Raw genomic sequence first — 14,029 nt, 5'->3', positions numbered from 1 at the left:
AGATTCAGAAAAAGATCAGGGAGGCAAAAAAGCGCCCAGCGCCACCTCCCCGCAGAGCCCGGATACGCCGCACCAGCTCCCGCCGTTCTGGTTATGCCTTCTCCCACACTCAGGGTTACGGAGACCTCATCACCTCAGGCAAAACTTTCCGTTCCAAGATACCTTTCCACCAAACAGGAAAATTCTCTCCCAACGAGAGGAGTCGGCATTACAACTAAGGGCAGGACTACGCCAATCTTTGATTATGAATGTCACTGTGCCTCTAGAATGGACGAGACAAGAGAGGGCTGGTTTGCGACTTTTCCTGTCATTAAGCCACCTGTGGGTGAACGAGACTGGATAAAAAGCCATATATGCAAATGGCCTCCATGTTTACGCCATGCAGTGGCCATATTGGATCTGGGATTCGAAAGAGACAGCAGCTGTTTACTAAAGATTCGGGTTATGGAAATGTAACTGTTCCAAGCATCAGTGCCAAATCTACCGCCCAGGGATCTACACCTTGGTAAAGGACGCCAAAGCCTATTCTAGAAAGATTTAAGATTGTAACGTCAGATAATAATTTTCTATTGCACTTCATTGTGGCCTTTCTCCTTTTACAGAAAACTATTTTATTGCCTTTATTTTTTTAGCAACCCAATTGGGAGACGAATTTCAAAAAGTTCACCTCTTTTATTGAACCGTTATTAGATTTTTTCCGCCGCCATCTTTATAAGGATTTGGAAATTCCTAGCAGGATTAGGATTAAATGCTGCCTCTGACTTTCACCTGTTCTTTACAAACCTCGTATCCACAGCGATGTGATTTCAGAAGCTAATGACGACTTTCTACACCCCAGTTTATTGTAATTTAAGCCTCCTGTTCTTGTGCCTTTATTTAATTATGCAAATTAGCTGAAAACGAAGAGACATGGAGCAATACAAAGGTGACAAAGGGCTCGTCCGTCTCCTGTAAATAAACCTTAAGGGACCTTTCACACAGGACAGAATTATTCCACAGGTCACAATGTTATTCCTATGGAGCTTGAATTCCGCACTTGCTATAATTTGCGCGTCTTTACTTCAAAACCGCAAGATTCAATTCTGCAGCAGAATTAAGGACATCGTGTGGAATTGTTGTTGCGGATTTCTAACATACAAGAAATGTAATTATACAAAGTCTGTGTAAAAAAAACACAAGAAATTCCACGAGATGTTCCACAGTTAAAAACGCAACAAAATCTGCACTAAGGGTGGCTTCATACGGGCGTATTTACACGCGGAGAATAGAACCCATTGATTTCAATGCGTTTGTTCTTATTCCCTTTTTTTACATGCGCCAAAAAAATAGAACCTGCTCTATTTTTGTGCACATTTGCGCACCAAGGGTCTCCATAGAAGTCTATGGGAATGTGCGCAAATGTTTTTGCAATACGTAAGGGGATGTGCAATATGCTGCGCAATCCCATGGAGAAAGAATATATATGGACCTTATTTGGCTATTTAAATCAGGGCATGAGTGTGTTCTGTGCTCATATGAACATTCCCTGCTGGAACACAAAAGTACAGTAAACTACGCAGATGCACACGGAAATCAACCTTGTTCATAGCGCAAGTTGTGCTGAAGTATGCGCATTTACACATACACCTGTGTAAAGCCACCCTAATTGACAGCATCTGCACTGCGTCCTGCAGACAATTCCATCCCGTGTGAAAGGTCCCTAAATGGGTTGTACCTAGATAGGGAATAAAAGCCTGATTGGTGGGGATCCTACTGATTCCAAGAACGAGGGTCCCGGGTCCCCCTCTTCCCATCACAGAGAGGTCGCGTAAATGGAGCGCCGGCCTTAGCTTCCTATGAACACAACTCATTTGACCTTAATGGGTAACTATCTCAAAATATCACCCACTAATTGTTCTCCTGGAGGGTCCCAGTGAATCACTGTTCTACTATGATCAGATCTAGAGGGGTCCGAACAGCTGGTCCAGCTATAAATGGTGGCAGGTGGTCCGAGCCCCTCCACTGTTAGTAACGCACTACTGCATACATCTTAGATTGCTATTACTCTATCGAAAGGATTACTAAAATTCTTAGAAGGCAACTCCACTCTTAGGGCGAGCACCCACTGGCGTTTTTTTACCTGCGTTTTGCGTTTTTCCTGCACAGGCATAGAGATAACATGTGTTCCTGTCCACTGGCGTTTTTTTTGCATTGCGTTTGCGTTTTTAACATAGGAACTGTCAGTTGCATATGTGTCCTTATTTTTCCCCATGGAAATTAATGGCAAAGCTGCGAAAACGCCGCGAAAACGCCGCGGAAAACGCGCGGAAAAACCGCGGGACACGCGGCGAAAACGCTGCGTTTTTTTCCCGCGGGAAACGCAAACGCCAGTGGGTGCTCGCCCTTAGGGTGCGTTCACACGAGCGTAGGCGTATTTACGTTCGCACGAGCGCAGCGTATAATCGCCGGAAAGAACGTTTTTCGCCGATCACGACCAGAGCTAGAAAGCGTATTTTCGTTTGTTCCTACTTTTCGAATGGTCTTTTTGGCCATCGAATATGCGTTGGCGCGTATTTCGGTCGCATATGTTCCGTTTTTTTTTCGGGTTGCCGTTTTTACGCGCCGTAAAATCGCCCGTGCGAACGAATACATTGGAAACCATTGACTCAGATGGTCACGTTTATACGATTGGGCGCAAAAACGCGCCGTTTATGCGCTCGTGTGAACGCACCCTTAGGGCGCCTACCCACTGGCGATTTTTTTTCCTGCGATGTTTTGCGTTTTTTCTCAAGAGCAATTAGTATAGAATGTGTTCTTGTCCATCTGGGGTTTTTTTTTCTGTTTCGTGGGGTTTTTTCACATCGGAACTGTCAGTTGCATATGTGTCCTTATTTTTCTCTTACTGCACCCATGATTGTCAATGGAGGGCTGCAAAAAACGCTGCGAAAAACGCGCAGAAAACGCCGCGTTTTTCACGCGCGAAAATCGGCAACGCAAGTGGGTAGGCGCCCTTAGACCGGCTTCACAGGATCGTAAGCACAATTGCGCATGCCATTGCGCAACTTTTTTGCACTATGAACGATGATGTTTTTGCGCACGTGTCAACATATTATCCTGCACTTTTTCAGCCCACAGGACATGTCGTTTTGCACGTGGAACACAAACACGCACCACTTAATGCTTAATTCATCTAGCGAGTTCCAGATGTGTTCTCTCTCCAGCGGAAATGTAAAGTGTTTCATCTCCTTGCGTATTTCGCATGCATTTCCGCACCCCCATTGACTTCTATGGGGACCATTGGTGCACAAATACGCAGAAAAATAGAACAAGTTCTATCTTTTTTTTTTTTGTGCAACCGAAATGTGCGCACCAAAATACGGAAATGTGACCGATAGCATTGAAATCAATGGGTTCTATTCTTTGCATAATGTGCGCACAATTACATCTGTGTGAAGCCGGCCTCATACAATCATTCCGATCCTCACTACAATGGGATAAGCTCTTTGCACCCGGGAAAGTTCTCAATCTGGGATAACCTTTTAGGTCTCCGAGAATATTTATAGCTGATGTGTAACTAAACATTATCCATTCCTGATGTCCCCCCTGAACTCTTGGGAGCCATTTATTTTATGTTAGGATTATATATGGTGGACCACGGAAAACTAGGCCGGCACCACACTCTTATGGAAGCTGTCAAAAACAAAATCTGTCTGTTGCCCATAGCAACCAATGACAGCGCAGCTTTTATCTTACTTCAGTAATATAAGAAGGTAAAGCTGCGCTGTGATTGGTCACTATGGGCAACAAAAAACGAATTCCTTGTAGACAGCTTCCATAAGAGTGCGGTGCCGGTCTACATTTCCGTGGCCCACCCTGTATTTTCTTCCCCGAGGCTCTTGACGTGTCTGTGTATAATTTTATATACTTCTCTATAACCTTCTGATAATTCGGCACCTCTCACGGCTCATCATCTACATTCGGCAGCCAGGGTCCCCTCATCAGTGGTCCTAATAAACTGGTGCTGACAACATCCCAGCTGCAAGGCCCAAACTGATGTGTCCCGTAAGACCAGTCTGTCATAGTCCCAAGTTACATAGATGACGTTTCTGTACCAGGTGCCTTATAAATGATCCTAGAAGCGAGGCACAGGGACTACATTATCATAATGTTCAGTGTATCTGAGCTTGTGTACGGGAAGGGCAGTGACAACCACCATCAGCCTCAGAAGACCAGTTGTCGGGGCCTTTCCCGCAAGTTTATTATGTGTATTGACCAATTTTACTCATCGTTATGGGCACATCTTCATTAGGGCCCTGAGGCGGGCGGACCAGAATAATCTCCAGTCCGTGCCACCAGCAATCACTAACGATGGTCGTTCCAGTGTAAAAGCACAGGAACTATCATCGCTAGGATGACCTGTCATGAACAGGTCATCCCATGTAAAAGTGTCATTAGGCTCTATGCCCATGAGGGCTGTTTTTCTGTCTCGATTTTTGGGCAACTTTCCTGTGTTTTAGTGATTTTTACATGCAATTTGCATCTATTTTACATGAGTTTTTCACATACGTAAAAAAAAGGTCACTTCCTGGTTCTCTTTTTTCTTTACTTATAGTTCCCATGGTTACATGCTTTAAAAACGGATCGCACTCACATTGTGCAGATGCATTTACAGATCACAATCACCTATTAAAGGTAATGGGATCATGTAACAATGCAGCAAATACACAACTGTATGTGTATTCACTGTATATTTTACACATGCTACCAGGACCAGTGCGGAAAAAAGTGACACTAATTGGGTATTCTTGCCTTTTTTTTCTCTTGCATATGAAAAACATAGTGAGTTCAGATCCAAACTGGACTTTAAAAAAATTGCGCAAATTTGTGCATAAATATGCATACGTTCATGTGAATCCGATTTTACACACATGATAATAGTACATTTTTCACGGACCAAAATTGCATATGCTTGTATGAATGAGGCCTAAGAGCCTTGGACTCAGCATCCAGTAATCCAGAACTCCTGATAGTCAGGCACTTATTCATAGTATAGCACTTTAAGATCTGGAATATCACAAGACTGAGCAGAAATGGCACAGAATAAATGAGTAGCATAACTGATCATCTTCCTACTGATTCTGTACCTTCATTTTATAGCCTTTACAATTTATACCCAATAATCCAGAAAATTTGATAATCCGGCACTTATCAGGACTCTTTAATGCCAGTTTCTAGGAAACTTACTATAGGGTACATGGTAAATTGGTTAGGGTTTGAAACCTATTCTGTGACTACCATAACCACTGGGCTAATTCTGGACTATCAAATGGACTAATTAAGGCCCTTTTACACACAAAGATGATCGCTCAAGATGGCTTTTGAGCGATCATTTTACATATATCACTACTTGGTACTAATGCCTATTAGTACCAATTAGTAGCATGTGAGCCACCAGGAGCTGTATTCAGGGAACAGACCACCCGCTGTTCTCTGAATAAATTACCTTTGGTGTGCCATGGGGCTGGCAGCTGAGACAATGTTATCAGCGCTCCCTGGGCAGAACACAGCGTGCGGTCCGTCTCATCAGCTCTTCTGCCAAATTATGGATTTCACGCCGAACTGAAAATTATTGTTTGGCAGAAAAGTTAAAGATAGGCACATTTTCACCCAACGATTATTGCTAAAAGATTGCTTTGAAACTTTTTGAGTGATAATCATTGTGCATAAAAGGGCCTTAAACCAAATAATATAATATAGGGGTGTCCCATTGTATTAATGCGTATAACCCATTCTGGACAGGATGGACCATTACCAGAATGTTTCATATTTTACAGCTTAATTCAGGGATAATGTATTCACTGCCAAAAATCACCAGAACCATATATGTAGCCCCCACGTTCGTCATGTGACACCCCCAGTTCTGGCTTGGAGACATTGCACTAATGTACGCTGCAGCGCTTCCAATGGGCGCAGACATTATTTTTGTATTCTCTTTTATTCCTGACACATATTTGTTTTCTGTCTCTGTAACAATTGTACAATTTTTTCACAGATGAATAAATGACTCTTTACGTACCTGCTCACCATCTTGCTTGTCCTTGACGCATACACGAGGATTATCGGTGTCACACATTTAGTACTTGCAAGTAGAGGCACCATATTTGTTAAAGAGGTTATCCAAGACTACAATATTGATAACCGATCCTCAGTATACGTCATCAATAGTTGATTGGTTAAGGTGCGCCCCTCGGAATACCCGCTAATCAGAACATTAACCCCTTCATGACATGGCCTATTTTGGCGTTGAGGACCAAGCGATTTTTTGGTATTTTTCCATCTCCATTTTTCAAAAGCCATAACTTTTTTATTTTTCCGTGGACGCGGCCGTATAAGGGCTTGTTTTTTGCGTGGCGAACTGTAGTTTTTATCGATGCCAATTTTGGGTACATAGACTATATTGTAAATTTTTTATTTTTTTTTTAATGATAGCAGAGAGAGAAAACGCATCAATTCTGCCATAGATTTTTTTATTTTTTTTTTACACCGTTAATCATGCAGCATAAATGAGACTTTCCATTTTTTCTGCAGACCGGTACGGTTACAACGATACCAAAATTCTAAAAATTTTTTTAGGTTTTCCCACTTTTCTGCAATAAAAACCCTTTTTTTTGGAAATCTTTTTTCTATTCTAAATTGCTGCATTCAAAGTCACGTAACTTTTTTATTTTTTGATGTACAGAGCTCTATGAGGGCTTTTTTTTTGCGAGACGAGCTGTAGATTTTATTGGTACCATTTTAGCGTACATACGACTTTTTTGATCACTTTTATTGCGTTTTTAGTGAGGCAAAATGCTGAAAATGAGCATTTTGCCTCAGTTTTTTAGCTTTTTTTTTAGCGTTTTTTTCGGTGCACAGTCAAAAGCATGTGCAACTTATTGTACGCATCGTTACGGACGCGACAATACCAAATATGTGGGGTTTTATTTTTTTTTTACCTTTTTTTATGCTAATCTGAGAAAAAGCATAAAAAATGGTTTTTTTACTCTTTTTTTTTAACATTTTTTTTAATTCATTTTTTAAATCTTTCTTTTTTTTATACTGTTTGTGTCCCTCTGAGGGACTTTAACCACTGCCCTGATGATCGCTGGTATAAGGCATGGCAGAGCTACTGCTCTCCCATGCCTTATCGCTCATACAGCGATCTCAGGCATAGGCAATACAGGACGCCAGTGTCTGGCGTCCTGTTGCCATGGTGACAGGCCGGGCTCTCGCGATGACATCGCGAGAGCCGGCCGGAGACACAGAGGGAGCCGCGCTCCCGCTGTGAACTCTTCCCCTGCCGCGATCTACTTAGATCGCGGCAGGGAAGGGGTTAAAAGTGGCGGGCGCATCTCCGATGTCCCCCCGCTGCTGCAGCGAGACGCCGGCTGTGACTGACAGCCGGCTCCCGCTGCGGGATAGCGCTGGATCACATATGATCCAGCGCTATCTCCAGGACGTAAGTTTACGCCCTGTTGCGGGAAGTACCCCGCTCCCAGGACGTAAACTTACGCCCTGCAGCGGGAATGGGTTAAAGAGCCATCGGTCACATGGCTTGAGGACTGAGCTGCTACAATACGCAGAAAACTAGTGCAGGTCCTATTTTTTTCTGCGTGCACAAAATGGGTTCTATTCTCTGCGTATTGCGTATCTATTTTTTACACGTGCAAATACGGTTACCTGAAGAAGCCCTTAAGTTTCATGGAACACATGGGCGTGTTTTTGTCCCATTTTGCAACTGTGAAAATCACGACCACAAAACAGGATGAAATTAAACCATTGATTTCAATAGTTTAATTTGACTATGGGATTCTTGCACGTTAATACCACCTGCATGAAAAGTTAGGACTTGCCCTATCCTTCTCGCATGTAGTTTTTCTATGTGCAAAAAGATAGGGCAGGACCTATTTTCCCACTTTTATTTTCATACTCTCGCTCAATAACCTTGAGTTCGAATACTCTATAGAATTTGCGGGATTAGGTTAGAGTCCTGGGCACAGCCAACAAGCTCGGGCAGCAGGGTCTGGCAAGCCAGGGTTGGTACACGGGATGTCAAGGACGTAGTCGGGAACAAGCCAGGGGTCAATACACAGAGATGTAACGGCAGTATAAAGGATTAAGCAGCGACATAGTCGGGAAAAGAGGTGTAACGTAAAGCTCCTGGGCTCTAATACAAAACTTGTAACAGGGCCCCCAACTATAATGCTTTATTCATAGTACTGGGCTCCCTATACAAAGGAGAGAGGCTTTATGGGTCCCCTAAGGCTCCTAGGCCCGGGTGCAACTGCATCCCATATAGTTACACCAGTGGTCGGGAACAAACCAGTGGTCAGTACACAGAAATGTCAAGCAGCACAGAGGATTAAGCAGTGACATAGCTGCAAACAAGTCAGTGGTTGGTACACAGAGAGGTCTTCTTTGAGCAGGTAGAGGTAGGAGCTGGTTTAAGGGCTAAAGGTTCAGAGCACTATGAACACGCAAGGAAGGAGGGAACAGGGCCAGATTTATAAAGGAAGCTGATTGCGGAAGGTACAAGACATGGGATGGATCAAGACAGGAAAACACAGAGCCAGGAAGATGGAACAGGAGACAAGGAACTAGGAACAAGGAGCTAGGACTCAGGGGAGCTGTGCAGCATGCTAAATAGCTCAATCAGTAGAGGAGCAATCCTGGAGCACAAGAGGCTGCAGGTTCAAGTCTGCAAAACCCAGGTTGAAGCTCTGTAGTGGTAAGTATATTAGCACATGTATCCATGTGTTTGTTTAAGCACTCAGGACTAATTCACATAAGTACTAGGGATTTTCATTAGGACCCCTGTTTCAGAATGGTGCCAAACAGACCCCATTTACTATTATGGGGTTTCTGTTTGGCTGGTATTTCACAGGAATGTGATTGCTCTCAGTGAGATATGATACCTTTTAATGGCTAACAAAGATACATGATGTTACAGCAAGTTTTGGGATCTTCTATCGATCCTTCCTCAGGCTAAAAATGGTTTGGATGAGGCACATATATAATATACAGATGCAGAGAGGACAGACCTCTTGATTGAAATACAAATGTTCACACACAGAAATTTTAGACTCTTTTGCACTCAAAACTTAAACCAACAGACAAACTGAGCCGAGGCATAAATACTTAATCTGAGAGATAAGACACATCATAAAACTGTCACATTCCTGAGCTCAATGGACTAATTGAGTATTTATGTCTCAACTCAGTTTGTCTGTTTTAGGTTTTGAGTGCAAAACAGTCTCCAATTTCTGTGTGTGAACATTTGTATTTAGATTAAGGTGTGTCCTCCCTACATCTGTATAATATATATGTGTCCCCATCCAAACCAGTTCCATTTTAGCCTGATGAAGGATCGATAGAAGACCCGAAAGCTTGCTGTAACATCATGTATTTTTGTTAGCCATTAAAAGGTATAATATCTACAAGATTACTTGGTTTCTCTCACTGAGAACAATCACACTTTGCTCTACTGGCAGGGGCGTAACTATAGAGGATGCAGGGGTTGTGGTTGCACCCGGGCCCAGGAGCCTTGGGGGGCCCATGAGGCCTCTCTTCTCCATATAGGAAGCCCAGTACTATGAATAAAGCATTATAGTTGGGGGCCCCGTTCCATGTTTTGCATTGGGGCCCAGGAGCTTCAAGTTACGCCTCTGTCTCCTGGCTATCTCCGTACCAACCCCTTTTTTCGTTTTACAGGACAAAATAGCGCAGCATGGACTGCTATTTTGTTCTGTATTTTAGCATAAATTAGCTAATGTGAATGAGCCCTTAGCTTGAATAGCTTTAAGTTAAACATTAGCACTAGAGATGAGTGAACGTACTCGTCCGAGCTTGATATTCGTGCGAATATTAGGGTGTTCGGGATGCTCGTTACTCGTAACGAGTACCACGTGGTGTTCCGGTTACTTTCAGTTTCCTCTCTGAGACGTTAGCGCGCTTTTCTGGCCAATTGAAAGACAGGGAAGGCATTACAACTTCCCCCTGTGACGTTCAAGCCCTATACCACCCCCCTGCTGTGAGTGGCTGGGGCGATCAGATGTCACCCGAGTATAAAAGTCGGCCCCTCCTGCGGCTCGCCACACATGCCTTGTGAGTTAGCTGAGGGACAGTGGTATCGTGCTGGAGCTGCTGTAGGGAGAGCGTTAGGAGTTAGTGTAGGCTTCAAGAACCCCAACGGTCCTTCTCAGGGCCACATCTAATAGTGTGCAGTACTGTGTTAGCACTGTATTTTTATTTTTTTTTCAAAATTGGATCTGCAGAGCATTGCGCCCTGCAATAGGGACAGAAGTGGTGGTTAGGCAGGGAGAGTGTTAGCAGTGAGTGTAGGCTTCAAGAACCCCAACGTTCCTTTCTAGGGCCACATCTATCAGTGTGCAGTACTGTCCAGGCTGCTGTTAGCAGTGTTGCATTTTTTTTCTCAAAACCGGCTGTGCAGACCATTGCACCCGGCATTAATACTACAGGGATAGAATTATGTAGGCAGGGCCAGAAGACATACATTATTCATTGAATAGACGCAGTGTGGCTTGTCCTTTGAAAAACAAGGGAAAAAATTCTATTTCGCCTGCCTCTGACAGTCCTCAGGGCTCTGGGTACGTGTGTGCTGCGTGCAGAACGTTAAAAAAAATCAGACGCAGCCAGCTACGTTTTACTGCAGGCTTGCGCCAATTTTTTTCCTGCATGGAAAATCCCTTATCTGCTGTAGCGAATAACTTTGCATCACTGCAGTTCTCTGACACATTTGCAGGGCCACAACACAGTTATTAAACTTAGTAGTATTCATTGAATACACGCAGTGTGGCTTGTCCTTTGAAAAACAAGGGAAAAAATTCTATTTTGGCTGCAGGCTTGCACCACTTTCTTTCCTGCCTGGGAAATCAAATCACTGGTAATACACCATGCTGAAGGGTAGGGGTAGGCCTATAGGACGTGGACGCGGGGAGGCACCACCAACAGCATGCGCAGGCATATGATGGCCAAGCACCCCACAAGGTGGGACGATGCCCGTTCACCGCCTCCGGTTTGCACCACTGCCTCTCCCCCTGTGCCCCAACCTGCCACTGAGATCCAACCCCCCTCTGAGGACACAGGCACTACCGTCTCCTGGCCTGCACCCACACCCTCACCTCCGCTGTCCTCGGCCCCATCCAGCAATGTCTCTCAGCGTAGCGTCCAGACGTCGCTAGCGCCACAGTTTGAGCGCAAGCGCAAGTACGACGCCACGCACCCGCACGCTCAAGCGTTAAACGTGCACATTGCAAAATTGATCAGCCTAGAGATGCTGCCGTATAGGCTTGTGGAAACGGAGGCTTTCAAAAGCATGATGGTGGCGGCGGCCCCGCGCTACTCAGTTCCCAGTCGCCACTACTTTTCCCGATGTGCCGTCCCAGGCCTGCACGACCACGTCTCCCGCAACATTGTACGCGCCCTCACCAACGCGGTTACTGCCAAGGTCCACTTAACAACGGACACGTGGACAAGCAGAGGCGGGCAGGGCCACTAGATCTCCCTGACGGCACATTGGGTGAATTTAGTGGAGGCTGGGACAGAGTCAGAGCCTGGGACCGCTCACGTCCTACCCACCCCCAGAATTGCGGGCCACAGCTCGGTGGTGGTATCAGCGGCGGTGTATGCTTCCTCCACTAAAGCACCTTCCTCCTCCTCCTCCTCCAACGCAACCTCTGTCTCGCAATCAAGATGTGTCAGCAGCATGTCGCCAGCAGTCGGTGTCACGCGGCGTGGCAGCACAGCGGTGGGCAAGCGTCAGCAGGCCGTGCTGAAACTACTCAGCTTAGGAGAGAAGAGGCACACGGCCCACGAACTGCTGCAGGGTCTGACAGAGGAGACCGACCGCTGGCTTGCGCCGCTGAGCCTCCAACCGGGCATGGTCGTGTGTGACACCGGCCGTAAGCTGGTGGCGGCTCTGCAGCTCGGCAGCCTCACGCACGTGCCATGCCTGGCCCATGTCTTTAATTTGGTAGTTCAGCGCTTTCTGAAAAGCTACCCCCACTTGTCATACCTGCTCGGAAAGGTGCGCCAGCTCTGCGCACATTTCCGCAAATCCCACACGCACGCTGCCACGCTGCGGACACTGCAACATCGGTTTAATCTGCCAGTGCACCGACTGCTGTGCGACGTGCCCACACAGTGGAACTCTACGCTCCACATGTTGGCCAGACTCTATGAGCAGCGTAGAGCTATAGTGGAATACCAACTCCAACATGGGCGGCGCAGTGGGAGTCAGCCTCCTCAATTATTTACAGAAGAGTGGCCCTGGTTGGCAGCCATCTGCCAGGTCCTTGGAAAATTTGAGGAGTCTACCCAGGTGGTGAGCGGCGATGCTGCAATCATTAGCGTCACCATTCCTCTGCTATGCATCTTGAGAAGTTCCCTGCAAAGCATAAAGGCAGACGCTTTGCGCTCGGAAACAGAGCCGGGGGAAGACAGTATGTCGCTGGATAGTCAGAGCACCCTCCTGTCTATATCTCAGCGCGTTCAGGAGGAGGAGGAGGAGCATGAGGAGGATGAGGAGGAGGGGGAAGAGACAGCTTGGCCCACTGCTGACGGTACCCATGCTGCTTGCCTGTCATCCTTTCAGCGTGTATGGCCTGAGGAGGAGGAAGAGGAGGAGGATCCTGAAAGTGATCTTCCTAGTGAAGACAGCCATGTGTTGCGTACAGGTACCCTGGCACACATGGCTGACTTCATGTTAGGATGCCTTTCTCGTGACCCTCGCGTTACACGCATTCTGGCCACTACGGATTACTGGGTGTACACACTGCTCGACCCACGGTATAAGGAGAGCCTTTGCACTCTCATTCCCGAAGAGGAAAGGGGTTCGAGAATGATGCTATACCACAGGGCGCTGGTGGACAAACTGATGGTAAACTTCCCATCCGACAGCGCTAGTGGCAGAAGGCGCAGTTCCGAGGGCCAGGTAGCAGGGGAGGCGCAGAGATCATGCAGCATGTACAGCGCAGGCAGGGGAACATTCTCCAAGGCCTTTGCCAGCTTTATGGCTCCCCAGCAAGACTGTGTCACCGCTCCCCAGTCACGGCTGAGTCGGCGGGAGCACTGTAAAAGGATGGTGAGGGAGTACGTAGCCGATCGCACGACCGTCCTCCGTGACGCCTCTGCCCCCTACAACTACTGGGTGTCGAAGCTGGACACGTGGCCTGAACTCGCGCTGTATGCCCTGGAGGTGCTTGCTTGTCCTGCGGCTAGCGTCTTGTCAGAGAGTGTGTTTAGTGTGGCTGGGGGAATCATCACGGATAAGCGTACCCACCTGTCAACCGACAGTGCGGACAGGCTTACACTCATCAAGATGAACAAAGCCTGGATTTCCCCAGACTTCTCTTCTGCACCAGCGGACAGCAGCGATACCTAAGCAATACGTATTATGCACCCGCGGATAGAAGCATCGTTCTCTCTCACCATCCAAAACGGGGACATTTCTGCTTCATCAATCTGTGTATAATATTTCTCCTCCTCCTCCTCCTGCTCCTCCTCCTGAAACCTCACGTAATCACGCCGAACGGACAATTTTTCTTAGGGCCACAAGGCTCACTCATATAATTTTTCTAAACAATTTTTATACGTTTCAATGCTCTTAAAAGCGTTGAAACTTTAACTTGAACCAATTTTTAGTTAAACTGGGCTGCCTCCAGGCCTAGTTACCACTTAAGCCACATTAACCAAAGCGATTAATAGGTTTCACCTGCCCTCTTGGTTGGCCATGGCCAATTTTTTGGATGTACATTAGTACTGTTGATACAGCAATTTTTGTGGCCCCTCGCCTACAGTGTAATCATAGCAATTTCTATGTTCTTCGCCTGCACTCATGGTACAGAAAGGTGTGTGGGGTTGGCCTACACTTTAGCTACATAAATGTAACTTGTGCCTTGTCTATACTGCAGCTACTGAAATGGAACGAAGACTGCGCTCCCACTATACTGCTGCTTCGGAATTGTTACTGGGGCCTGTCTTGAGTGCTACT

General features: G+C 46.1%; 1 protein-coding gene across 1 annotated transcript in view; it reads left to right on the top strand.

Moving 5' to 3' along the window:
* The window catches only part of LOC136627512 (phospholipid-transporting ATPase ID-like), a 124,190-nt gene extending 118,136 nt beyond the window's left edge, over positions 1 to 6,054 (top strand). The window contains exon 28 of the mRNA XM_066602682.1: positions 3 to 6,054. Coding sequence (XP_066458779.1) covers positions 3 to 218 — 216 coding nt within the window. The 3' untranslated portion in view covers positions 219 to 6,054. The remainder of the gene's footprint in view (positions 1 to 2) is intronic.
* The last annotated feature ends 7,975 nt before the right edge of the window (positions 6,055 to 14,029 follow it).

This window comes from Eleutherodactylus coqui, chromosome 5, assembly GCF_035609145.1.
Source record: "Eleutherodactylus coqui strain aEleCoq1 chromosome 5, aEleCoq1.hap1, whole genome shotgun sequence".
Lineage (NCBI taxonomy): Eukaryota > Metazoa > Chordata > Amphibia > Anura > Eleutherodactylidae > Eleutherodactylus > Eleutherodactylus coqui.
This window is presented reverse-complemented; position numbering and strand designations above follow the sequence as displayed.